Here is a 27,556-nt window from a genome sequence, read left to right on the forward strand (position 1 = left end):
TTTTTCCTGTACCCAGGGAGCCAAGCACACCCCAAAAGGTTTTAGAAACTTATTTTCCAGCCCGAGGCCTTTGCCTGATCAAGATTATTAATCATAATTCTCCAGGCCTTTCTCCCATACTGCTTGCAACTTGCTTTTTGTTGTTGTTGTTGTTGTTGTTGTTGTTTTTTTGTTGTTGCTGTTTTGTTTATTTTCCTCTTTATTTCCTGTAGTGCACTGAAATGATGCAAAAGAAACATTTATTCACACAAATAAGGGAAGGTAATAGCTTCCCTCCCTGACCACATGCTCTCTTCTGTTCCAAGTCTTAATTAAAATGGTACTAAAGGAAGCAAATCAATTAACAGATACCTTACAAGATAGTTTATTCACTTACATATATACACATACACAATTACTTCCAAGTATCACATTACTGCTTTAGTTTATCTGTTCACAAATGCTGCTAATGAACTGAAGTGTTACAGAACTGGGTAACAGACACCTAGGGAATACAGGGAAATTATTCCAATATATCACTTTTCTATGAAATAAGCCTTACATTTTGTTGTTCAAAATGTGCAAAAAAATTACAATCCAAATAAATAACAAGATTTCCTTTGCGCATTTGGGAAATTACCTGGCTTGCTAAGGTCAGAACCAAATTATATTCAAATCCTTTCAGTTACAGTTAGAATTTGGCACAGTAGCTTATTCTTCATAAAAACATAATTCTGATATTTCTGCTCTGACAGTGTGACTCAACCTCTGACTCAGGGCATCAGCTCTAACTTCAAAATGTGAGGCTAATTGTAGCTGTTCTCAGTCTGAAAGTTGATTAATGGAAGGGAGACACTGGTATCCAGGAATCTTTCAAGTCACATTTGTTAATAAGACAGACTTTCCAGGTTGGATTTGGGATTTGAGTCTAATATTTGCCTTCCTTTTTCTTTCTCTTTTCTTTTTCTTCCTCTTTCTCTCTCTCTCTCTCTCTTTTTTTTTTTTTTTTTTTTTTTTTTACTTTTTCTTACTTCCCCCCCCCCCCAGGTTGAATAGCTTCTGCTGTATTACAGTACTGAAAAACTGGAAAGAATTCCATTTATTCTGATCAGAGACTGGCATGGCTGAGAGCAGAAACTGGCTTAAAAGGCTTAAAAGCTAGCAGAGACTGGCTTCAGGAATGGATGTTAGATGAGAGTTTAACAAATCCATATGTCTACAGACTTAGGCCTCATATAAAAGTTTTGCAAGATCCACTTTATTTATTTTGTGGTCTGGTTAGTAATTATTTGTAAGCTGCAATAAAATCAAGTAACATCCTGTTTGAAGTCATCCTGTAATGCTGCGGCGTAACAGCTATGCCAGTGAAATCCCACCACATTACTTAATGCCATGTGTGCCATCTACCTGAGTCTCCCAAGTCTTTAATTCCTGCTGGGTTTCCTGAGAGGAGAGGATGCTCAGCACAGAGTCATTGCCGGCCAAGTGTTTGCAGAGCCCCCATAGCTGACATCTGCTGCCTGTCTTTACAAGCTGAAAGTAAAGCCTGGTTTGAAATACAAATATCTGCCTGCTTTTTGTGCATTTTGCAATGACAATATCTGTTATAATAAAGTATTCTTGCTTTAAAACAAGCAGAATATAAACCAGAGCATTATTTTCTTAACTGAGACAACAGGCTCACAGCTTCTGCAAAAATTGGGATGTTTTTCCAAAATAATTTGGGTTTAAACCATTTATAATTATTTAATTTCTTTAAAAAACATTCTGAGACAAAACTAATTTTTCTTCTTGTCACTTGCACTGTAAGAAGCTTGTAACTGGAACTAGGCAAAGCATTTTTGGTGACTACAAATTCAACAGAATATTCAAGACTAGAACAAGAAGGGAGGGATAGGAGACTGAAATTATTCACAGACTCTGATTGAGCTTATTGCATTGCTTTACACTGAAAAAACAGGATTGAGTGGATTTTGGAAATGACAAATTAGCTTGTAGCAAATTAATATTTCATTTCAGGTGTCCAGAAACTTTTTGTCTTGGGTATACAACACTGTTTTCATTTCAGTGTTCTAAAAATAAAACATGGAAAACAGTAGTTCATAACCGACCACAATTCATTTGAGATGGCTGAAATTAACATTACCACCTAAAGTTAAATAAAAGGTATTGATCCTAAAGCTAAAAAAGATTTACCTTTAATGAATGAAATGTTTTCACATTAACACAAAACATGCTTTTCCTGAAAAACTTGAGAAGCCTTGTTGGCTTTAACCTCAAATTAATAATTTTTAAGTTACTTCAACCATCATTTACATAACTTGAATTATGAGTGTGACTATGAATCCTGCTGCTGAAATGTATTGTTAGCTTTTTGAATACCCTGTATTTAATTGATTTTAAAAATCAATCATGTATTTATAACCAACTAAACAAGATCTATTAATGAGCAGAGTTCATCTTTTTTATTTCCTCATGCATTTCCTTCATGCATGCATGCTGTTAGAGACTACAGGAATTTTGGTACAGGTGGTGGAAGCTAGCATGCATTATAAGCTCTTCATGTAATCAGTCAATCAATCAGTCTTTCAATTAAAGAGCAAAGAAAGGAATTGTTACTGGTGTGAGATTCCTGCTCATCCACAAGAGACTTCTATTGAGCCTCAGACCATGCAGCTGTCAATTGCAAAAGGATTATTGATTATTTGTACTTGGTTTTCCTAGTACATTGATGTCATCTCTGAAAAGAAAGAAAAGAAAACATTGCAGGTTAACAACAATTTTCTGGCATTTCTTTTATCTAAATAGATCCATAGTATTGTTGTAAAAGCTGAGCTGGGTGCTACGCAGATGAGAATTACAGGCTTCCTGCAAAATTGTTATTGGAGGGACTGTAGTTACATTCATGAAGTTCCTCACATTTAGTTTTTATTTCCTTGATGTTTGTCTCTTTGGAGGTACCCATTTTTCTTCAGTGAGCTAACAGGATGAATGTATGATTCGGGCTGTGGTGGTAACCAGATGTCCCCTTTGCTGCCAGTTCGGATTCCCCTAGCAGGCAGCAATGAGCTGCAGGGCAGCATCTTGCTAAGAGAATTTCTCACTGCATTACAAGCTCTGGGTCATTGTTATTTGGGCTTCTTCCTGGGACCGCCTTCTCACACAGGGAGCAGCTCCTGGACCCCGATAGTGGCTGCAGCTCTAAGAGCTTACTGCTTGGAGGAGCTGCTCGTGCAGGGCAGCTGCATTGCAGCACAGTCACACTGTCACAGCTGGGATGCAGGAGGATGAGGCAGCTAAAAGACTTGCCATAGGCTGTGCAGGGTGGAACAAGGTGGTTGGGGATAGGAAGATAGGGATTCCCCAGACCCATGTGTACCCAGTAATGTACCTGTTCTGACTGGATCCCATATTTGACCTGCAAAGTATAGAGAAATAGTTATTAATGTTGATTTTCAGTGCATTAATCAAAATAATCACGCAAAGCATCACCACATTAGGAGCTGGTGAAACACAGGAACTTTTCCTTCTTTCTCTTTCCTTCACTACTCTTAATCTGTTATTCAGCTTTACTCCATCTAGCGTCAGTGCTTGGAAATAAGATGTCATCTTGCCTTGCATCCCGCAGCTATTTATATTCTTGGATCCCATGACTCAACTGGGAAATGGTATTCAGGTCCCCCACCTTCAATACTACTTAAGCATTTTCTGATGACTTCGCTAAAGAACTCACAGGAGATTTGTCAGCCAGGGACAGGCTTCTTGTAATTTGTCTCAGTCTTCTTCCTTCTCTGAGAGAAATTTTTTGCATGTGTTTTTTGGAAAGCTGTGCTGAAATTTTCTGCTAACATGAAATTCACTGCGCTAACAGTTCATGTCCATAAGAAATAGTTAAGAGCTGATTTGTATCTTTCTAGCTTGAACTGGGCATAAAGTCCACTGGAGAGCATGTGGTGGGCATATATAGGCTAAAATCAGAGGAAAATCTGTGTTTTCCTGCTTTGCTCTTTCTTTCCTTGTTTATTTCTCCAGTTTGGGGCTGGGGTGCATCAGGACCATCCTGTAGTGCTTCCATGGCTGAACTCCCTCCTTGCTCCCTGCTTTACCCAGCCCTGGGGGAGCTTCCAGGGCGTCCAGAGAAGAGGTCTGCTGGGGCACAAGGAGAGGAGCCCACGGGCCAGATCAGAGGCTGCTAGTGGCTGTCTCAGCCCTCTTTTGCCTCCGCCAGGCTGGCACTTCACAGACAAAGTAATTACATGTAGTGACACTGCTCCTTTGGGTCCAGCAGCAGTATTTTTCAGCTTGCTCCTAACAGTTTGTATCAGCTCTTCCCAGAGAGATGAGGGAGTTGAAAACAGAATCAAAAGACCCAATGTGTGCAGTACTGTTGAACTTGTCAACATTTCTTCACACACACAAAAAGGAACTCACAGGTTTAAGCATGTGATCTAAGTGACACAAATTTCTGCCTGTCTGGAACTGTAGCCATTTTAACAAACAAACAAACAAACAAAAAACCAATTTCCCCCTCTTGTTCTGACTATGACAACGGATCAATAATAGATTAATGCAGAATGAGGCCAATGCAGAGTGATCTGAGCTAACTGGAGTGAATCAGCAAGTGGTTAGGTCTGGGGACGCTCACCTGATCCCTTCCCCTGCCTGTGTTTGGGAGAGAAAGCGGCAGGGAGCTGCTGGGACAGGCCTTGTCTTCCAGCACCATTCTGAAGAGACTGCCTACCTCACCCTAAGTAACTAATTCACCACGTACAAAAGGAGCAGAGAATAGACTGCCTGGGAGGCTGATGCTCCTGTCCGTGTAGCCCAGTATAGTTGGTAAGTCACTTAAAAAGAATGGCTTTCTTGCTGATGCTCCCAGGCTGCCTTCACACAATCGACAATGCCAGCTGCTGCACAGAAGGATGGTCCAGCCTTCTTCAGCACCTTGGCTATAAAATCCCACCATTTCCCTTCCACTGGATGTCCTTGAACAGGCAGATCTCTCTGAAAATTATGTTTGTTATGCCATGCAGGTTTTCAGCCAGGCCTGTTCTGTGAAAGGCAATATGTGGCTGCCTGACCAGAACACGCAGCTGTACTGGGAGCAAATGGGGAGCAGAGCAGGACTGACCCTGGGAACAAGACTGTCCTTTGGGAACAGCTCATGCTTTCTTCTCCTCCAGGGAGCAGTGAAAGCTCACTTAAATAAACCAGCTCACAAAGACTTGAAAAGCAGTATTGCCACCTAAAGTGTAGCTGTTCCCAGCTCCCACCCTGCTCCTCCACCTCTCCTGTGTCAGTACAAGCAATGCGATGCCTGTGTAGTAAATCAACAAAAATTAACCTGTGGGTCAGGTGTTGTTTTTAATGCACCAAAAATGACCTTATTACTTTTCAGCCAATGTTCTTCTGTCTTTTTCTATTTATAAACCCATACAAATTTTCAGTTGAAGCTGTGGTCCTCTGTGAAATGTATTTAAGCTCAGTTTAAACCTGTATGAAAAGTCTTTAGGTCCTTAAACTTCTGTGAACCCCTCAGAAACAGTCCATGGATCCCCAAGCATATGTAGCCTTTTGTGTTGCATTTAGTGATATTGCTCACTTCTTTCAGCTCTCTGACACCAGGCTGTTAAGTTTTGGTACCTAGCCAGACCCGGTACAGAAATGCACATGGAGAATGAAGGTGGGTGGTTATAAGCAGCAATCAGAAGAAAGACAGATTTAGCTTTGCTGATACCTGGTACTGGTTCTTCAGGGCAGAACTTTATGAGATTAAGAGATCAGGGAATGGAAATAAACTGACCTGACACACTATATACATGATCTTAAAAAAGGACTTATAAATAATATTATTTTTTCATAAGTCACTGGGAAAAGGTTTGTAGGAATCCATCTGAAATTAGAGAGTCCTCTTTTGATGTTCAGTGTGAATTTATCCAGAAATTCAATAGGATACAGTGCCTTCTGTGAGTCAGAATATGCAGGAGCTCTGATTGATGCTGTTCTTTTCTGGTTGAGACCTCTGGCATGCTAAGCCTCCCGCTTCAGAGGTCTTGATTTAGTTTGTTTTTAAATCTCTGTCTAAGCTATGACAGCAGCTTTCATTGCTAGCTAATCTCATGTTGTCACCTCTCTGCCTTGCCCTAGTCAGCACAAAGCTGCTTGCTCTGGGTGGTGGATGGGCTCTCCCTGGGAGCAGGAGCCCTCTGCCCTGTGGTGTCCAGGGTCTGAGTTACCCCAGGTGCATGTTGGCAGCAGCCAAGATAAGTCTTCCAGAAACACTTCTGAACTTTTATCCAGATTTGCAGCAGCTCCAGGCAAAGGCAGAGTACTCAGTTATTGCTGGAGTCAGTGACACCAGCAAGTTTGACAGCAGAGACCATGATGGCTGTGGAAGGAATTGCCTCTGACAGGTGTCTGAATATTACCAGGAAAGCATTCTCCTGACTCAGCAGGTTTGGGACCAACTCTTACAATCAAATGACTTAGAGCTATTCAAGACTAGCCTCAAACAGTTGTGCAGAGGAGGAGGAAGGAATAAGGATTCCTCCCCATTTGGCAGCTGTGAAAAGGTCAACTGCAAATGCAGCCCCCAGATCTGATGAGAGCACAAGCGTCCTGGGGCAGATGCTCTCCCAGAGAATGTGGAAAGTGGCCAGGAAGGAGCGAAAAATAGCCAGAAGTGTGGCTCTGCCCATCAGGCTCATAGCTGGCATCAGTGCAGTATCCTGGAAAGGGGCTTAATGAATTAATCTCACCCGAACAGTCTGGGCTATATGTATGTGTATATATAACACTGCCTCTCTGTGTATGTGTCTGTATATGAAGTAGTCCTGCCATTCAAAAATGGTGCTGAAAGGAATTGAGGGTCTGAAGATTACCTATAGAATAGCTTAGTGCTGCTTTTTAAAGTCTGGTGTTCTCAGCACAGTGTAAAGCTTAGTGTCCTTGCTTTTGAAGTGTGCAATAATAAAGATTAATTTCATTTTATGGAAAGGGTAACCTGAGCCAAAGTAACTTGCCCAAGGTTGTTCAGAAGAACAAGTTCTGCTAGACAAGAAAGTGACAGAATCAGGTAGAAAAGCCAATTTATTATCCTGTTTATTGGTGACCATTGCCTTAACACAGAACAGGTATTTACGGTTTGTTTCTGGAAATATATATTTGCAAGAAAGTTTAGACAGACATTTTTGCTGAGATCACTTTTTGTGTCTTTGTTGGCTCTGTTTTTCCTTATTTGTAAACCTCTAATTATTTATGAAAACCATATATTGACCTGATGATTGGGTTCTATAGAGAATGTAAGAATGGGACAATGAAAGGCTTCTGGAGGAAAAAATGAGTGGTAAGGGAAACAACAGTTCAGGGTATATATTGCTGAGTGATGAGAGAAAACATTCAAACTGGTGACCCCAGAGGTGTCAAAGATTCTACTGAATGACTGATTTTCTCCAGGAAAAGACACTGGGTATCAGAGTTTAAAAGGAATATTCCTAGCAGAAGAAAAGAGAAGCTTGTTTTAGGAAAATAATGATAGATGCAGGCACCTCAGGGACTCTAGGGAAGTTAGGCCTGCCTGGACTACTGACAATTCAGAGAGAATGGGTGGATGAAGGTTATGGCTAATTCTTTTCCCTCTGGTGCCTCACTACTGTTGTTACCAGATGTTTACAAATATGCATGAGAAAGCTACTTTGAAGTGGTCTCAGCTTCTGTAGAGAGGAACTGCAGCACCGATTGGTAACATATACAAAGATGTCTGAATAAATCCTGTAATAACTTCTTAATGGGAGCCTTAGCATGAAGGCCACAGCTTGAATGAAATGCTACATATGAGCTAGCCTTGTACTAGGTATTTCTAAGCTGAAAAGTGAAATACCTCATGACTGGGAAACATCTCCAAATGTCAGATCAGTGCAAAGAAAATGTCTACTTCCAAGCTGACATATTTCCGCAGGAGAAAATTACTTCACTGAAAAGTAATTAAAGTTCACTAAAGTTGCTGTAGTGTGGCTTAAAACAACCAATGCCCATCCCTGTTTCATCTTCTCTTTGTAAAAAAATCTTCTCTGGAGAAGACATCGTAGTTACTCTGATTAGTAACTGTATAAAAGAGAGTTGCTTTGCAGATATATTTTTAGCATCTTGCTATTTCATGTACTTTTCCCATGAACTTGCCTATAGTACAGCAGCGGTATGTGTTTGCATCTTAAGCAGATACAATTTCAATGGATAGTAGAGCGACCGAGACAGTATCCCTCCCTGGCTGCAGAGCGAATGTATAGTGTTACATGTGAATAGCTGATGCAGTATCTGAGTTGCTGCGATGCATTTCAGCGCCCGGCATCTTGTGTAGTCTCTGTTCTAGGTCTTAATCCTTTTTCCTTGAGCACTGCTCTTTCAGTGACACATTTGGACAAGGGCAAGGTCTCTTCTAAAATGTGTATTTACTTAACAATTTTGATTTGTGAACTTTGACCCCATTTTCCAAAGGTCTCCTCCTTGTGGCTTTTTCACAGAGGCTTTCTGTACCCTAACATCAGAGCAAGGTCTCCAGCTAGCTTTGTGAGCTCAGACTCCAGTGATTAGCGTATCTTTGATTTGCAGCTAATAGTATCTGTGGTATGACTCATGTCTACTTGATTGGCTTCCTGTCTGGCAAATGATGCATTCCACAGTTCACAGCATTATAGGCCAATCTGGACTATTTAGATCAAAAGGAAACTAAGAACTGTTCTCCGCTCCTAATAGGAGACTTTTTGTTCTGACTCTCAGCCTGCTTGAAAGCTCTGAAATGTTTAGATCAGCTCTGTTATGTTTGCAGTTTCTGCCTGTCTGTGCAGCTGGTTATAGGTGCAAACATGACAAAATGATAGGAAAAAGGATCTTAACTCAAACATATTGGTGGTGATGGTTCTGCAATCTATACATTTTCTGTAAGAAACTGCACCTCAACATTCACACTTGCACTTAATTGTCCAAACCTAGTTTTTGTCATGCCATCCATCTCTGATATTTATATTTTCCAAGTGGATGGTTTCACTTCCTGTTAATCCATAGCAATATTTTTAGAGTTAGACGTTGTGGAGACCAGAGGCTTTCAAGATGAGATGACTGTTTCTCCTTAGTTTCAGAGAGGGAGTTTAAATGGAAGCAATGAGCCATGACTTTGAACTCTGTGTCATCAGCCTCAAAGGGTATAATTTCACAGGGGCTTCAAGAGTTACCTCAGCTGAAGGCCCTTTGCAGATTGCCAGCAGCTTGGAGAGTCACACACAGTTTGTATGAAACACTTGTTGCACTCTTCAATTGTTGTTCTCTTGTTAAACAGGAATGTCCAGTGAAGAATGGCAGGCCCGTCACTGTAGGCTCCACTCATTGAACTGAAACTGAGGTTGCTAAAACTAAATATGATGTTCTGTACATTGTCTTCTATAGAACACCTTTGGGCTGGAGATGCAAGTGGTTGTGGGCTGCACACCAGCATCCTGGATTTCCATGGGAATTGTGGATAACCCTCATGCACATGAGGAATACACTGTCATGTGCCATTATGAAATGTACTACTGGTGAAGAAACATCCTGTTTCATGAAGATGTGGGAAGAAAGGAGAATTTTCTTTCATGGAGCTGGTTTTAATTATTGTCTTTAAGTATATTACCATCCAGATCTTGCTCACTGCATGACTCTCAGTTACAAAAATCTAACATAACCAGAAAGGTGCATTGCTTGTGCCTGGAGTGCACAGATATGTCAGGATAAGGAAATAAGAGGGCTTTCCCTGTCAGTAGGCATGGCCTGCTACAACCCATTGGGAGAGCTCCGCTAGCTGAGGATAATGCAAGGGCTATAACACTCAGCTGAGTTGTTTTCATTCAAAAAGAACCTTAGAGATGAACCTAGTTTAGTTCCAAGCCCTCTGCCATTTGCTCTGACTTGCAAGATTACCTTGTGTTTCACAGGGCAAGTTCAGCAAAGAAGAGTCAGTCACTTGGAAGAAATCCAGTGGTAAAACTCAAGAGAACATCTAGATATCGCTTCAGATATCAAAAGAAAATCAGCACTATACTTGGCACTGGGCCTGTGCAGCTCCCAAGCTCCTTCTGTCCTCTCATGTATCAGTACAGTTTGTGCGTTGCGTTTAAAACCTGATCTTATGCTGAATGACTTCCATGGGGGCCTGCAGAACCCAGAGAATTGCATGAGGAGTTTTGGTATGTGTTGTTCCCCAGGATGTATTGAGGAAACAGATTAGTTTTTGCTACTACAGCAAGCTTAAAATGCATGCCTTTTCCTTTTTAGTATACATTCTCTGTCTCTCCATCCTTCTCCTTGTCTCTGCATGCCTCTTTCTTTGTCTCCTTCTGTCAAAATAAATCTGGCTGCCATACACTGTAGTTAACTCAAAATATTGCCAGCATTAAATGTGCCCAGACATTTTTATTAATACATTAAACTTGCATGAAATTTTAGGCATTATAATTTACCAAGCTTACACCAAGATGGCATTTGAAACTGACATGAGCTATTAATTAAAAAAAAGGACATTAAATAATAGTCAGTTGACATCTAAATTACTATTTTGTTAGCTGACAGCAGCTTGCCTCAAGGCTCTCTCTCTTCTCAAGTGTTAGTAAATATCCCATTGAGTTTAAGGACATCCCATTATGAATTGATTGTTTAAATCACAATGTTATATACCTGGATAGAGTGGTGAATGTTAATTATTTCACAATGAGCTGACAGTATGATTTGGGTCTAGAAACACTTCTGTTTTAAGGATTTGGGAAAGTGTCAAGGGGAACATATAAGAATGTTTATTTCAGTGGGAAACGTGATTTTGCAATGTGTTGGCTAGGTTCAGTTTCAGCTAATAGGGGCTTTAGCATAAATGGAGATTCGTGTATGTGGCTGTGATACTCCCACTCAGAGTATATCCCAGTTAGAGGGAGAAATTGAATGACTTGAGGCACTTGTGGCAATAACAGTGTGAAAATTAAAACAAAATTTGGCTTATTATGAATTCAGCAAGTGCTCTATCAGGTGGATTAAAGTGGTGGAGTTTGTTTTGTTTTTCCCTGAACAAACACTAATAATCATCAGTGGTGAAGTAGAAAATTAAATTGATTGTGGATGATATGCCAGTTTTCCTTTCCAGTCCTACAGGGGTGATATCCTGATTATCATTGAGGGATTCAGGTTGCCTGTATAGCTGAGGGATTCAGGATGGTTTTATGATTGATTGGAATAAATCTAGGACTAAGTAATTTCTGATAGAGGACTTTGCATTATCAAAAGGGTTTCCGGGATGAACCACTGTCCTAAAAATGCCATGAATTAGAATCTCCAGGGTAGTGAAGCAAGTAGTGAAAATTAGGTTAGATCTAATTATCACATCTCTCCACTGACCTGAATAAATGGGAAGCTATCCCTTTGACCTATGGGGAAAAATAAATCAGATAAAAATGAACATATAGCTTGGATATTCTTGAGGAAACTCCTTAGTATTTGTGACACTGTAGCACTTAATCATGATGAGTACTTATCAGGTAATATTTCAATGCTGTTTTCAGGAAATCGATGTTCAGGTTGGAAAATCAGGTTGGAGGGTTACTTTTGCTTGCTTGTTTGTTTTTGTTAAGAACATCTACCTCCCATACATCTCCTTGCAGAGATATACAAGCAACCTCAACCATTTAAATGATGAATGTTGGAAACTGAAACATGTCATTTCCCACTGTTCTGTGGTTAAAGTTTTGTCCTACAAAGAAGAGATGTCAACATGGATGAGAGTCCTATGGAAAGGTCTTCCTCTAAAGGTTAGGAGGAAAGATGAAATAGGACATTGGATCTTGTATACTGAATTTCCCTTTGATTTCTGCGAGTAGTTTGCTTGGATTTAAAAATGATAATGCAAAGAACAAATAAGTTGGGTTTGCATCATCTGAGATGTGGAAGAGCATATATTTGTTTATAGAACAAGCCACCATATGAACTTCCTTTCTAAAACTTGATGATATTGCAAGGATATCTGATTTTCATAGGTAATATTGTTAACTTTCTCATCTATAATCTCTCTGTAAATTCTTTAGAGCCTAAATTATGTGTTTGTATTATTTGCAGCATTGTTGTATCAGTCATACTACTCCATCCTTACAGTAGGTAAACAATAATTAATTATGTTTTTGTTAGTTACTGAGGATCACATTAGGTATTAACTATTTTATACTACAAACCAATGGTTTCATTAAGACCAGTAAATGACTATTTTGTTTCCTCAGATTAGCATCTGTATTATAGAATCCCTTAAAAATCCACTAAGCGGTAGTACATAGATGCCTTGAAGTGAACAAGAACAAAGACTTGTTAATAAACTACTAAATGCCACAGTACTGTTGAAAAGTAAAATGGACTAAGAAAAGATGGTGGATTTCTAGTTGTTTTCCACTACACAGGAAAAAAAGTCATCTTTAGGATACCTAGTTTTGTCCCCAAATACTGTGGAATTACAGCTTTTCTCTAAATTTGTGTCAGTGTTTCTAAGGCAGAATGTGCAGTGTGTACTGCGTCACACTTCCAGCCTTAAGATCCCAAGTTTAACATGCAACTAGGAACCTCACAGATAGTGCCATCTGTATTTGATCCAGGCAGTAAATCTACTGCCTTTCGTGTCTCTCCTTGCCTTTGTCCCCTTCCTCCCATTCTCCTGAGTCTGGTCTCTGAGATTTCTGTTTTCTTTCTCCCTCCCCATTTGTTGCTGTGTCTGTACTGTCCTTAACACACCAGAAACACCTTACTGGGTGCTCTATGCTCTGTCTTTTGGTTCTACAGCAGTCCTAATTTACTTTAAGGCTGATACACAGAAAGCGTGAATGAGTGTCTTGTAAGAGAAGAGACTGAACACAGTGTGTGATGAGAAAGGAAACGGGGTTTGTGACAGTTAGCTGTGTTAGGCTGTGGAAGCGCCCCCTTGGGCAAACAACAGATGCTCCGTGCTGGGGCCTTTCTCTGTTAGGCAAAGCATTACAATACTTTCTGCAAAGACTGTCCTTGCCTTGATGTTAAACTGAGTGTTTGCATATGTTGTGTTGCCTCTGTGAGGAATGACTGATGAGGACGTGCCTATTAGCACTTCTATCCACCTCTCTGAGAGAGGCCAAAAGGCTTTTCTTAGGTCACTGAGAACAGCTGTTGCCTTCAGTCCGTGAGAATGCTGATTAATTCATGTAATCTCATTTTTTTTACACACATAAAATATCTTAGGGAGAAACAAAACATTGTCTACCCCCACTCTACATCTCCACCCTATTGAATGACTTCAGATGAGGAGCAGCCATCCCCTAAGCAGTCTGACACTACCTCTTGTGCCTGTGAGTCCATAAGGTGCTTACAACCTAAAATGGCCTTACTGGTTATGGGTAGTGGGAGCGAAAGTGGAGGGTAAAAATACATCCCTCACAATGGGAATGGTCACCGCATGACCTTGATTTGAAAGACCTTTGGGTGAAGGGAGTTCTTGGAACTGAGGCCCAGTCACAGTGACTGGAAAACTTTTGATGAAGCCATTTGCTGTGGTTTATATCTTTCTGGCTTTTTTTTTCCTCTTGGATCCTCTTTTTTTTTTTTTTTTTTCCATCTCTCTCTTTCTTTCTGGAAATCTAAAGGGCTTGTGAAAATATATCGGTATAGTAAAAGCTCTGTTGCAGAGAAAACATGGAAAAATTATACCAATGTCAAAGAGAATCTAAGTTTAGCACCTCTGAATTGAGACCTTTGGCTTTCATCCAAATCTAAAGCTTTTTAAAAAATTATTTGTATTTTTTTGAGCTTGCTATTAAATATAGTGCAAAATAAAAGGGCAGAATCAAAAGCTTTTGAAGTATTTTCTTTTGAAAATGAATCTCAGTCTGCTGGGATTTCTTTCCTAGTTCTTAAATGTCAAACCCCTGTTATGTGGAATTTCCTTTTCCATGCAGCTCCACTAGATGTACTGGGTGTCATGGTCCTCTAGACCATAAATAAATGTATATTATATTATCATTCAAATCACAGTTGTGGGGAAGTATCATACATAAAGAGAAATTTATCATTACAGTTTGCATATCATGCTGCCCCTCACAAAACCCTGGGAGCAATGATTCTTACCTTCTATCCATTTTGCCATCTGACTCTAAAGAGAGAACAGGAAAATGCAGTTAGTTAAGAAACCAGGAAACGAGTGGTGAAAGGCCTGTTCACATGCAGTGAGAATGCAACCAGGAGAACATAGGTAGAGCTGCTGGAGGAGGTAAAGGTCCAGCCATCCTTTCTGAGGCAAAACTCTTTAATATTAGTAGTGCCATGCAGCCTTCCTAAAGTCCTTCTTAATTCTTTCAGCTGGAATATCTCACAACAACTTTCTCAAAACTATTTTTGCTAACGTTTTGGGTATTTTGAGATATTGTGGTGTTTTTGTTTTGTTTTCTTTTCTTTTGTTTTGTTTTGGTAGTGCATATCCAGAGTGTAATGAGAAACAACTTCAGGAGTAGATGCTTGATGAGAATTAGGAGGAAGCAATTTCCCCTTAGGGAATGTAGTGCCAATAAAGAAAGCATCAGCTCTTTGTCTTTCAGGAAGTAGCATTACGCCATCATTTGTATCCTCACAGGGTACCTGGGGAGTCTGTTTGCAAAACTATCCTTTAAGAGACAAGCATTTACTGTAAACAGCATGAAACACAAGGAGATCTCAATCTTTGGATAAGAAATCGGGAGTATTTTCGCTTACCTCCAAATACATTGTCAAGCATTTGTTTTTTGATCATGCAAATTATGACTGCTATAAAACCAATTGCTAGAAAGGCTCCCAGAGTAACTCCTATAATAAGATATGTGAAATCTGCAAAAATTGAAAACAAGACAGTGAATATACACCAATAAGTAATAAATACAGCTGTTTGTTTCAGATGTGGTAACACAAATCTGCCAAAGTTAAAATATATCTTTTTTTAAAGTCACATCTATTCTTCAGAAGTGGCTGATGATGCTGAGCCAGACCAGGTAGGTGAGGATATTCACACACCAGACTACCCCTGCACAGCATGAAACCTTATGAAACTGTGGCTAAGGGGCTCGATACAGTTATATGATAATGAACAAGTTTCGCTCTTTGTGTGTGCAGGTCTCAGCTGAGTTTTACAGCTAGGACTCTAACTTTTTTTGCCAAAGATTCTACAACCCCCACTCCCTCTCCGCTCTTTATCCTACCAATCTCCCTTTCCTGCTTCCCCTACCTGCATGTGCACAGCTTCATCTCCTCCTCCCAACCCCATCATCCTGCTCTGCCTGACTACTCTGCCTGTAACTCTTTTCAGGGAGGAAGCAGGGGAATTTTAAGTGTAAACTATGAAGCATATTATGATTTTGCATCACTATGTGTACATAGGGTCCACCTTCATCTGTCATGCTGGAGACTACAGGATCTGTGATACTCCTGGCTCTGTTCTCCCTATGCTCATTATATTCAGTTAAAATTCATTTTAAGTCTCCAGTCACATGGTAGAACTCTGCTGTGCTAGGCAAAGTTGAAGCACACAACCAGATAATAATTTTCTACACATAAAAAGTTTTTAAATTCTTCTATGTGTATTCAGTCCCAGACCCTCCCACCCTCCCCCCGGACTTTCTGCCTAGAAGTGAAAATCTCCCCATAAACTGACCTATTTCATCCTCTGAGTTTTCAGAAGCATAGACCTTTGCTCTCCAAAAATCTGAAAAGGAAATATTTTTGTCTGTTAAGACATTAGGAAGAATGTGCTATATATGCACCTGAGCTAAAGCTAAGAATGTGTATCAGGCTATTCCCAAAGGAAAGGAACATCCAGGTAAAGGCTAAGAAAGGACCTGAGGCTTGCTGCAGTAGCAAAGTGTTAGCAAAGTTATATATAATTAGTAATTTAATGAGGAAATCTTAGACGTTTGGAACAAATCACTGAATGTTAATTTTTGGACAGAATGGAAAATAGAGTTTTAAAAACTTTTGTTATAGTACTGTTTCCTTTCTAAGATTTCCTCATTGCAAGCCCATGAGCTGTGTGCAAGAGTTGAAACAGAAGTTGCTATAAATCACAAAAAGGACTACAGATACAGTAAAGCTAGTAAGACATGCTAGCAAAAGAGGACACAACACAACCTGTTCCAGAAAACCCCAGCCCTACATGTGCTGTAGCCCCAGCCTTCAAAAAGAAATTTAGAGAAGAGTCTTTTCCTCTTGTGGGCAAGAAAACCTTGTGAGCTGGAAGCAACCTTTCCAGAGATTCCTGTGCCAAGCTGTCTGTTCATCAAAAGGCCCTGCTCCTGGCCCTGCTCTCTTCCATAAAGCCACTGAGCTGGGCTGCCTGATGCTTGGAGTGTGCAGGGTCCCTCAAGATAGAGTGGCTTTGAAGAAAACAATTCTTTCCCATGTAGTTTTTGAAGGAGATGGACTCAAAACTTTCCAACAATAAGAAGTTGTTTGTTTGTTTGTTTAAAAAAAAAAAAAAAGTCATATTTGATGTTGCTTGCTCATTGTAGGAAATTGTTGAAAATGTACAACTGAACGTTTCCCAGTGATGGGCATGCAAGGGTGTTCCCACCAAAATCTTTTCAAGCAGCACCAAATAACCTAACTGTTGCACAGCTGCATGAGTTGCTTGGAGCATGAGAAGGCTTTAAAGGCAGATGTATCCCCTGTGTTTTAAAACAATGTGCTATTAAATTTCTGTCTCTGGTAAATTCCTCAGGTGGAACTCAAAGTCCTCTCCAGCTATTGCTGGGCTGACAACAGACATTATTTGGCTGACAACAGACATTATTATTTCCAGAACCAAACCTGTGTTGTGGTTGGCAATGGACTGATGCAGATGGAATTAGTACCTCTGCACCAGAGTACTTATCCTGTAAAACATCAAGGCCTTTACAGCATGTGAGATTACTAAACCTACCCTGGAAGACACAGGATGATCTGCTCCTCTGTGGCTGTGCTGGACCTGCATCCCTGAGGGTACCCTCCTTGGCAATCCGCTGCCTGTGTGATGGTACCTCTGGTTGGTCATATGGGACTTGGTAGGAAGACAGCTGTTCTGCACCCCACGTTGTCTTTTCAGAGGCATTCCACACTTTAGTGGGGATTTCTGACTGAAACTCAAATGAGATTTCAAGGTCTTAAATGCATCCAGCTTTCCTTCGGCTAAAATGCCCATGTGGTAAAACCCAGATTGCCTCTCACCATGGAGAAATAATCCTGCCTTTTTGAGGTTTTGGGGGCTGTGCTTTCATTTCTTTCCCACTAAAATGAATACTTAAAAATGAGCTTGTTTTTAAATTTCAAGCATAATCCTCTCATTCTCCAAAGCCACCAAACCAGCCATTTCTGTCCTGTTAGAGACATCAGTGTTGAGTCTGCTTTTCGGATTGCTGAAAATCTCTTGAGCTGAGTCTGGGCTCTGGGGCTTCTGCCATTACATCAGAAAAATCTGATACATTGGGTGACTCTGAACAGATTTGTTTTTATTTCCTGGCCTTAGTCACATTTCTAATCCCAAATTTTCATAAATTACAAACCATGCTTCAAAATCCTGGAGACAAGCTTAAAAAAGTCTTGAGTTTTAAACCATATGTATTTAGTGAGCTGTAATACTGAGCTGAAAGTTCTTTTTTCCCCAAATTTTTCTTCGTAATCAAAAAATATCAGGAAACTTCTTTTATACAGGCAGAAGTGTTTTCTTTCAAAAAATCCCATGACACTCAGAGATAGGATTTGGAAGGGGTAGGGAATCCAGTGGCACATATGATCACAAAAGCTGACTTCTCTACATGACCAAAATCAATGTAAAAAAATAAATAAAAAACAAAACAAAAAACAATAATCACAAAAGTCTAAGAATACATAGGTATAGAAAGCAATGTTTCTGATTTTCCAGATTAAAAACCAGTCTCTTTGCTCCTGCCTGTGAATTTATTTCATTATAAATTTAAAAAAAAAAAAAAAAACTTTCTTCCATCCACTTAATTATTCTTTGTGCTCATATGAAGAATGTTTTAAATTCAAACATAATAAAAGTTATATTGTATTACTTTTATTATCCTAATGGTCATAATACATAGACCTTAATGTATGCTTTCTAATGGAATTAAACCAGTGACAGATTATGTGTTTTATGGCAGAAATAATATTTTACATGGAATATTTTATGTAGGTCACTTTAATATATTGAGATTTAATTATTAGTTTCTTTTTAAAAAGGGAGGGAGGGAAATCTCTGAAAACCCACAGGACTGGAGAGAATGTTTTCAATTCATAGTTTCAATATGGTTTTAATTAACGTTTAATATCATTTACTGGATGCTGCTTAAATACCGCTTGCTTTTGAGGACTGTGTGTTAGGTAGCTAGCTTCTGTTTGTTTTCCTTTCTCCTTAGGTGGAAGGAAGGGGATCAACACCGTCAAACACATTTTGCTGTTTGATCTAGGTTCCATCATCAGTTCAGATCTCCTGGGGATATACACAGTCCTCCCGGGACAGGGTGATAGAAATGATTCCTAATGCTCTGCAGCTCCCTAGTCCCAGTTCTAGCTTTCTGTCTGGCCCGCATCTCTGCAGACTGGGCTCAGACTAACTCCCTCTCTTGAATAAACCCTCTGAACTTGGACAGGATTTTCTTCTGGGTCATAGAGCCTTGCAGATGCATTTAATATCTATACCGGAGTGACTTGTGATTGCTTTCGAAGGGTCTTCACATAACTGATGGTGTTTTCCCAGCCTTTATGCAAGCCTGACTCATGCATTTGCACTGTGATGCAGACAGATTGTGTCACATTGATCATCTACGTTGTGGTTAAATCAGGAGATGTGATTTACTTCTACCAAGGCAGAGCAGCCAGGCAGGCAATGAGCCCATATATATGAACACACCAGGCTCTGAGGGGACGAGGAGCCTCTGTGTGCATGATCTCTGTGAACCTAAGGCATGATTAGCCCTCCAGCCATGAGCAGAACTGGGTGAAGCTGAACACAGCTCCTGAGGCCAGCACCCCATGCTGGGAGCTGCCCCACCAAGGAATGTCCTGTTCTCCATCTGCTACCCATGGGTGCTCAGACAGTGCCTTGCCAATGGGTCAACACAGGGAGAAAAGTGGTGCAGAATGCACTGTTAATATATATATATATATATATGTAGGTATTTAGTGTAGCAAAATTGTCAGTTACATCTAAATTTTGTAAGATAAGCACTGCTGGCATGCAGGCAAATGGGTCATTCCTCAGTCCTTTTCTGTAGTAATAGATGAGGACAGGAGTCACTCCCACAAGGAGACAGGAATTTGGTGAGCTCTAGCCCTTGTCAGGCTCCTCTCCATCTAGGTCCCATGGATGTGGCATTGCCTGCACCTTTCTCTTTCACTTGGAGCCATGTTAATGTATTTTCCTTGTATCTATTGCAAGGTTACCTTTTGCACCTCTTTGCTCTGGGGAAATGCTATTGGATTAATGGGACTTGTGTCATTTGCTTGCTGAGCAATAGCTAGTCAGTAACTAGGGAGCAATGGTTGTACTTTCTCTTTAGACCTGTAAAAACAGCTGCTATCCATGCCTTACGTGGCAGACAGTCTCCATCTCTCTGAGCTCCTGGAAGCATCTATAGGAAGGGGCAGAGGTCTTCAAGAGGCAACTAAAGGACAGTAAGAGCAATAAATTTCTATGTATACTCTGAGAAGGATGACAAGAGGATAGAGCACTGCTTTAGACTTATGAATAGTGCTACATTCAAGAGCAGAGGCAGAAACACATATGCAGTGGGTGCAAGCTGGAAGAGCTGAGCTGTATGCTTCAGGTGGGGCAAACTGTCTTGTGGGATTCCCCAAGTTAAATGATGATTTTTGGTAAATTTCTGCTTGAAGTAGGGTGATGTGGGAAGCATCTGTTTGGTGACAATGAGATTTTTGCCAGCAGAGGGTGCCTGCCCCCTTACCTAACCTCTCAGAGATCACAGCATCCACGTACACTTCTGTCTTTTAGCAGCTGCCAGCTCCGTCCTGAATTAGTCCACCTTAGTCCCAATGTTATATTATAAATCCTGCTGACACTTCCTATCTGTGTGATTCACTTCTTCCCTGCGCTGACCGGAGGTGAGAAACTGTGAAGTAAAAGGCAAGTTGTGAGGGTGACAAAGCTCTGCTTTGAGCTGACAGGAAGCGTTAGAAGCATCCTGAGTCAGGAGCATCAAAGTCTAAGTAAGAGATGCAGAGAGCAAAAGCGGCTTGCAGGTAACATGCACACAGATCAACTTCTTCCTTACGCTCCACTGAAGTAGTTTCCTACATAGTGCCAGACAGGATGTTCAGCAGCTTTGACATCTATTATGCAAAGATGCATGTACTTAACTTCAGGGAGTCTTCTGGATGACACGTGGCCAATCCCTTAGCACTCAAGGTAGAAAATTTTGTTTAGAAAACCCAGCAACCTATACCCCACTGCCTCAACAAACTTTTCTTCTCCGAGGAAGAGAGTTCTAAACAAAGTTTAAAACAACATACATGTACATGCAATCAGACTGAGAAATAAATAATCCAAACAAAGACCAAAGTCAGGAAAAAAAAAAAAGCTCTCTAAAAAGATTGAAAATAAATAAAATAAATATGATCGATCACTTACGTAAGAGAAGAAGAAATGTTGTTGGGACTGATATCCAGCTTGTTAGTGAGATCATAGTGAAGTTTTGACAACAGAGTGATTTCACCCAAATTTTCTGAATTTTGCTCTTCTGCGGTGAGAGGGAAAAAAAAAAAAAAAAAAAAAAAGCTAAGCCAGGTCACGTGGTTATATTGTGAAGCAACAGTCACATCCTGAGTAGTTACACTTACAAACAGAAGTTCCCTTTTTTGGGTTTAAGTTCAACATATAAATAAACTACATGCTTGAAAACATTTTGAGAAGAAGATGGACAGCCAACAGTCAGAGCCTAGTTCAGCTATTTTGTTCTCTGAGGGAACTTTAAATACTAATATTTATTTTTACCAAATTGAAAAGGTCCTACCACAGTGATTTGGTCTCTGCTGAAGTCTTCTCAGCCTGAAGTGATGCAAGTGGCTTTTCTTCTTTAGAGAGAAAATCTTCTTAATAATTCCCCCCCATCATCTTTTGGGGGGAGCAGAGTGGAAGAAACTCACCACAGCTGCAAAAAGATTGCAAGCCAGTTCCTGGAAAAGAAAGCCACCATTGCCAGTTTCTGCCTTAGAAAAATGTCCGGGCACAGTAGGAACTAAAAAGAGTAACTTACTGGCAGATCACAGAATCACAGAGTGGTGAAGGTGAGAAGGGGTCTCTGGAAGTCATCTAATCCAACCTCCCTGCCTAGCAGTGTCACATCCAGATGATGCCTCTGACAAGAGTACAGTTTAGTCATTATACCACGGTAAAAAAAAAAACAAAAACAACAACAACAACAAATATATATATATATATACCTGTTTTTCAAGAAAATTTCCATTTTTTCTTCCTTTTCCTTCTCTTGATGAGGGAATATTTCAGCAGAATTGCATATCTTAAGGCTGGACAAAACCTCTTTCTTGCTGAGTAGCTTACAGCTGTAAAGCCCTCCTTCCTTCCAGAAGTCTGTTTTTAATGGGACCACTGTAGACTACAGAGAATGCTGGTGACTGCAGGTCTATGACCACCTTGGCAGGAAAATGGCTGCAGATGAGCAAGACGCGTTCACAAATGTTTGGTTGCTCTGACAAGATGTGAGTGAAGGATCATGTTTATGTCTTCCAGGTGTTTGTGGAGGGATGTGCAGAACATGGTTTTAGACAACAAATAAGACTCTTGAGGCACTGAAAATGTAAATAAAAATGACCTATGAACTCTCTGAGGTGGCCTCAATTCCTGGCTTGTTTTGCTTTATGAAGCATAGGCAGAACAGATTGAATGTGGTAGCAATTCATGAACGTATTTGTTAACGCTCTGACCCATTGTGAGTGTGTGGGTATGAACACGTGTAATTCACTGCTGCTCTTTCACTGTTCCTGGGATCAGAGCTGAAAACATCAAAACTAGACAAAGTGCTCTGCACCAGATGTAGGGAAAAGATACAAGGATCCTAGTAGGAGACCCTCAAAGTTTTTATACAGCATGTGTTTCATCTGCAAATGATCCCATACTCCAAAGTTGCTGAGAATCTCTAATGGGATGAATAACATGAATGCTAGCACTCTTTTTTTTTTTTTTTTTTCTTTCTTTTTTTTTTCCCCTGTCCTCACCACCACCTCCCGACCCCCTCACTGCCTAGCTCAGTGTCTCAGGGGCCTCTCCTACTTCAGAGAAACAACTAAGCATTTAAATATCCAAGTGTTTGGCTGAAGTCTCCAAACTGCTTGGTTTATTCTGTTGCTAATTCTCCGCAAAATGCTTCAGCTAGCTCAGCCAGCTGGCAGTGCACTGCTGAGTACATATGCATATTCTCACTCACAGCATACCTCCAGTGAGGATGAGCATCAGAGTAAGCCAGGCTTACTGAACTTCTACTTTGTAGTAGGTTTATTCTGTTTCTTAACCAAACTGGGAATGTGGTTTCAAGCATAGTCATCATTACCAGACTTCTATTACCCACTCTCTGCCATCCAGCCACTGGGCAGGATATATATGTTTAATTAATTCTGCTTTTACCTTCGACCTGTAAATAGTGGGAGTAGTGTCAGATTTATACGTTATATGAATAACAAGGATTTCTCAGGAGACCCTATCCTGGTGAAAGGGGCTAACTGTAATTTTCAGCTGTGAGTAATTGTATATAATATAATCCTAAATGATTTTTCTTCTGTAATTTCATTAGAGTTTAGAAATTTAATTAGATTTTGAATCACTCTGAAATAAAGTAGCAAAACACCCAGAGACTAAAAGCAGTGGTTATTTTGTCCTCTGAGGCCAGAATTCTTGGTCTCAAATTGGCATGTGTTCATTAGGAGGAAGTTTGCAGAAGTTCTTGATATATTATTGTCTTTCAGAATGGACTCTGAATAGGTCTTTGGAGAGCATTAGAAGAGCACACAATTATTATACAGACTCTTTTTGAGGTTTAAGATCATCTGCCTTGCATATACTTAATAAAAATATGCCTCTGAAGTTGTTTAAGAAACTGTGGAGATAGGAAAGATGCTCCTCCAGTGCCTCAGTGCTCTTCTTGGTTTATTAGCAACTCCAGTACCTGTGTATGATGATACAGAGAGGAGTTGTTTACTTTACTTTAATGATTAGGTAGGTTTATGGTTATTTTTATTGCTACACATATGAACTGTCATGGTGGCTGTAATTAGAGGCACACTGTAATGCTGTTCCTTCTCTTCCACCTGAGGTTCAAAGAAAACTCTGTCCTTCTGGCAGACTTTGATTCTCTGTGGAATATGTCCCAAAGTGAAAAAAAAACAAAAACAGAATCAAACTCCACAAAACAGCGCGCAGTGAAGTCCAGTGCAGTAGCCTGCACTTGTGTGCGGTCCCAGGGAAGTTGTAGTGGGTTCAGAAATGGGATCTTCAAAAAATACTCTGAGGGCCTAGATAGGCAAGTGTTTGTTTCCCTTTTGTTTTAACTGGTGTAACATAATTTGTGTCAGTGGACATGCCCTGATTTATACTGATTAACTGAAAAAGGGATTTGGGTGTTTTGGAGCACTTCTCCAAAACCTTTACCTAAGTGGCAGGGCCTGTTTTCTCACTGGGAGCAGTTGCTTGATCCAGGACTATCCGCATGATTTTGTGAGATTAGGGCAAAGCATGTAGCAAATGGAGACCTTAGGTAGAGAGAAGGAAATTCAGATTGTCACTTTCAGCATGGCAACAGTATAAGGAACCATAACAGAACCACAGACAGTGTGAATATAAGAGTCTGACTGGAGATGAGCAAGATAGGACAGATGACAAGTATTGTGAAATGAAGAATTTCAGCAAAACAAGTCAAATGGGAAAAAAAAATGCTCTTTAAGTAATGGCAATCCAACCTATTTGAAGAGACATAAAGAACTCTGATGCAGTGGGATGCATGTCAGTCCCAAAGTGAGACGTTGAAAACAAACCTCCAGGCTGAACAAGATGTTCTGTCACCAGCTGATGCATGCCACCATTGACAGCATCCTCTGTACTGGCCACTGCAGGCAGAAACAGGGTGAGGTGGTTCACTGTCCGATTCTTTTGTTCCATTCAAATCCAGTCCTCAGGCTCAAAATCTGCTTTCAGAGTGTGGCCAAGTAAGTCTTACAGTCACTGTAGGAAGAGAAAAATTGGAAGTTTTTATGTACTTGGCTTGATGGATATCAATGGATATTAGGCAACCTCAGGGTGATCTGGTGTGTATGGACGTGCTGCCTTCCACTAAAGTGCCACATCATGGAACAAATTGAGGAAAACATGTTCAGGCTGGTTACTGCCAAAAATCAAGGGTCTTTTGCTATGGGCATCCGGAACAAATTGAAACTATGCTTGAAAACTCACAGCTGCTCTTCCTTTGCTATTTTCTCCATCTCCTCCTCTGTCAGGACTCTGAGCTGCTGGGACAACTGGGAGGGATTCCACATCTCAGCAAGCAACAGAATCACAGATGTCGGGTGTGTTAACAAAGGGAAACACGCCTGCACCAATTATTTAGCGCCTTCTTCCCTTGATGTTAACAAATACTATGGGAAACCATTCAACATTTCAGTGTTCTTTTTTTTTTCCTCCTCCCTTTTTTTCCCCTCATTATGAAGGAATATGCTCGTAAATTTTTAAAATTCTTATTTTTTTTCCTTGATTTTACTTGTGGGACACTATTGCTCAGTGCTATTGCCAACTCAGAGAGGTGCAAGGAGACAAAAAAAAAAAAAAAAAAAGCTTTGGGACATGTCTACTCAGGTCTCTTCCATGCATCATCAGAAAAGAAAATGCCAAAGTAGTCCACAGCTCAGCTGAGTAGACTTTTCAATTTGCAGATCTCCTGTCCCAAATCTTGCTCTATTTTCACAAGGTTTATAAAATCGTGTAGTATCCCTCATGGAATTTATAACTTTTTCTGAACTTAATTTCTTCTGTACCAGGTGAATTTGGATTATTTGTTCATTTGGTCTGTATCAATGTGCAAAGAACATTTTTTACATTTCTAACCCAGACTGATTTTGTGTTATGCTGGCAGCAGGAAAGATGGGTATAGCAGATGGCAGTATCTTCTCTGGTGAAGGAAAGCACTTATGCATCTCTTTGGGAAGCTGTGTATCTTTTGGGTTAACAACTGCCAGCTAGCACTTCAGGAGCTGGGATGAAATGGAGTCACCATCCCTGAGGGTGTTTAAAGAAAGCTTGGATGTGGCACTAAGGGATATGGTTTAGTGTGTGGTATTGGTGGTAGGGGAATGGTTGGACCAGATAGAGGTGGTTTTCCAACCTTTATGATTCTATGGTTCTATGAAATGCAGGTAGGCACACAAAAATTTGGGTTGAAAAATCAACATAGCAAACCATGTGGCTAATGTTTTCATTTTAAAGGTGCATATCTGGTGTGTGAAAACAGTCAAATTTGTTCTAGATGGGGTTTCAGACCAGGTAAAGTTTTGGATCCTGGGACACCTGCTGATTCTGTTTCTGGAATGATGCTTTACACCAAAGGATTTCAATTCCTTTTTAGTTTTGAACAGCTAAAAATTTTCCAGGAAAGCTATCAAGCTCTGAGTAGTGCATTTAGGCCTGCAGATTTGTTCTTAGGATTAGCTATGGTGATTCTGAAACATAGCTTACAGCATAATGTGCATTTGTAGCCCACAGCTCAGAGGAATGATTTTACAGAGACTTGTATTCTTACTTGTCTTTAGACAACCCTAATCTGATCTGGAGCCCATTGTATAACATGTTTATAAACACTGGAGACAAACTGTCCAGTATGAAGTAGTTTATTTAGGTTAGAAGATTAATAAGAAAGAGTCTTTCAGGCTTCTCATAATGCCACCAGCTAGCCTGTCAGTTAGCTGCCGGTGTAGAATGAGAAGGACGTGTTGATGCTTGAGATGACTGGGAAGTGTTTCACTTAGCTAAGGAAATAGGAAAGAGGTCAGGATCCTGCCTTCGACATAGCAGCCCATGAGTCACTGGGAGGAACGTGTGGGAACACACAGAGCACAAGTTTACCAGGTTAAAGGAACTGAGGAGACAACATAAGGCCTGTGTCCCTCCAAAAACAAGGCTGCAAACAGTTGTCACTGGAGACAGCAGCTCTGTTTGTTTTTGTAGTTTGATCTTGTTTTATTTTCAATAGAAGCAGCTCACATTTTATTAGCAGCTTGAGACCATCTGACCTGACTTGCTTTTTCCCCTGAAAGGGATTATTTTTCCATACAGACATCTTTCAGGGGGAAGTTTCTTTTAAAACTACAAAAACTTCACCAACTGGCAAATACCTCAACCCTCAATCAAATTTAGTTGAAATTGTTCAATAAGTCCAGATGACTTGGGAGGGCTGAGGAGCACACACGGGCAACACTGATCATGTCTGCCTTGTTGTAGGAAAACATGGCATAGAGAATCTATGGATCCCACCTCTCACCCACACTGCCCCCTGGAGATATCCTGAAATATTTTTGTCTTGGTTGTCTTAAAAATGTGTATACTCCCACGTGGATAACCTGTTGCTTTTTGACTGTATGTCCTCTATTGCATGGATGGATTTCTTGCATTGAGTGGAAAGTATTTATTACAGTATAGAAAGAACCTAATCTGTATTTTCCTTTCTTTATTAAAACAAAAACAAAAATAACAAAACAAAACAAAACAAAAAAACACCTAGAAAACACTACCAAAAATAACAGTAGAAGAACTCTATTGCCCTAAGACAACCTTTTGGAAATGCTATTTTGTGCTACCATGGGAAATATCAGAAATAAGCTCTGCTAAATCAAGCTGCTGCATATTTCCATGGCTGTCTTTAGTAACACAGTTCTATGGTGCTCAGTCTTTCCTGTCCCCTTTTCCCTGTCCTGTTCCCACCTGGCTTCAAGAGCAGATCCTCTCCCCATCTGAAACAGTGAATGAGGCAGAGTGAAGAGGGCAGTTGTTCAGCATATCTGTTTATTCCCATCCTTATGTGGGAGTAGTGGGCCTTATTTATTGTCTAACCCCTGTGCTGAACACAGAACAAACTTGTATAATACCAGGGAAGCTGCTTTGTGTGTATAAACAGGTGCTTTGGCAGATGAGGACCGGCAAGCTCGGGCAGCTCCTGCGGGTGGGCATGAAGCAGAGAGCAGCACTTCGGCATTGCTGAGCCCTCTCTCCATCTGTCACAGGCGATGGCTTTTACCACTTGATCCAACTCTACCAGAAAGCTGGGTTAGGCTCAGGATGGAGGTGTCTGCTTGTTTTTTTTCATCAGGCTTCAGCTAACAGCTCCTCTGTACAGGTCAGCTCCACACTGGAGCTGTGAGTCTGCTCAGGGAGAGACAGGACCCTCTGCCCAGATCCCGTGGATTTCCATATGTGCAGTAGCCCATTGGAAAACCTCACTATGTTGCATTTGTCTCATTGCTGAGGTCTGTCTGAGCGAGCTGCTGG

The 27,556-nt window shown here is 40.5% G+C and overlaps 1 protein-coding gene across 2 annotated transcripts; it reads right to left on the bottom strand.

Annotated features, from left to right (window-relative positions):
• Positions 1-348: 348 nt before the first annotated feature.
• On the bottom strand, positions 349-21,701 carry TMEM273 (transmembrane protein 273). Of its 2 annotated transcripts, XM_005022192.6 has the most exons (9): positions 21,460-21,675; positions 21,273-21,374; positions 21,030-21,192; positions 20,648-20,756; positions 15,677-15,727; positions 14,746-14,856; positions 14,125-14,149; positions 3,371-3,397; positions 349-2,719 (listed from the first exon to the last, which is right to left on the bottom strand). In XM_005022192.6, exons 4-9 carry the CDS (start codon positions 20,700-20,702, stop codon positions 2,674-2,676), a joined length of 315 nt encoding a protein of 104 aa, XP_005022249.1. In that variant the 5' UTR covers positions 20,703-20,756; positions 21,030-21,192; positions 21,273-21,374; positions 21,460-21,675; the 3' UTR covers positions 349-2,673. The 2 variants fall into 2 exon arrangements, with proteins under 2 accessions (XP_005022249.1, XP_012957574.1); XM_013102120.5 differs by lacking the exon at positions 14,125-14,149 and having other exon boundaries at positions 21,460-21,701.
• Positions 21,702-27,556: the final 5,855 nt, after the last annotated feature.

Source organism: Anas platyrhynchos, chromosome 6, assembly GCF_047663525.1.
Source record: "Anas platyrhynchos isolate ZD024472 breed Pekin duck chromosome 6, IASCAAS_PekinDuck_T2T, whole genome shotgun sequence".
Lineage (NCBI taxonomy): Eukaryota > Metazoa > Chordata > Aves > Anseriformes > Anatidae > Anas > Anas platyrhynchos.

Bases quoted from the DNA above. Each gene is read 5' to 3' on its own strand.
- TMEM273 (XM_005022192.6), bottom strand. From the start codon at position 20,702: ATGATCTCACTAACAAGCTGGATATCAGTCCCAACAACATTTCTTCTT. The intron at 15,728-20,647 runs GTAAGTGATCGA...TTTCCTTTTCAG, and splicing joins AACATTTCTTCTTCTCTTAC to ATTTTTGGAGAGCAAAGGTC. The intron at 2,720-3,370 runs GTACATTACTGG...CTTTCTTTTCAG, and splicing joins ATGGGATCCAGTCAGAACAG to AGATGACATCAATGTACTAG.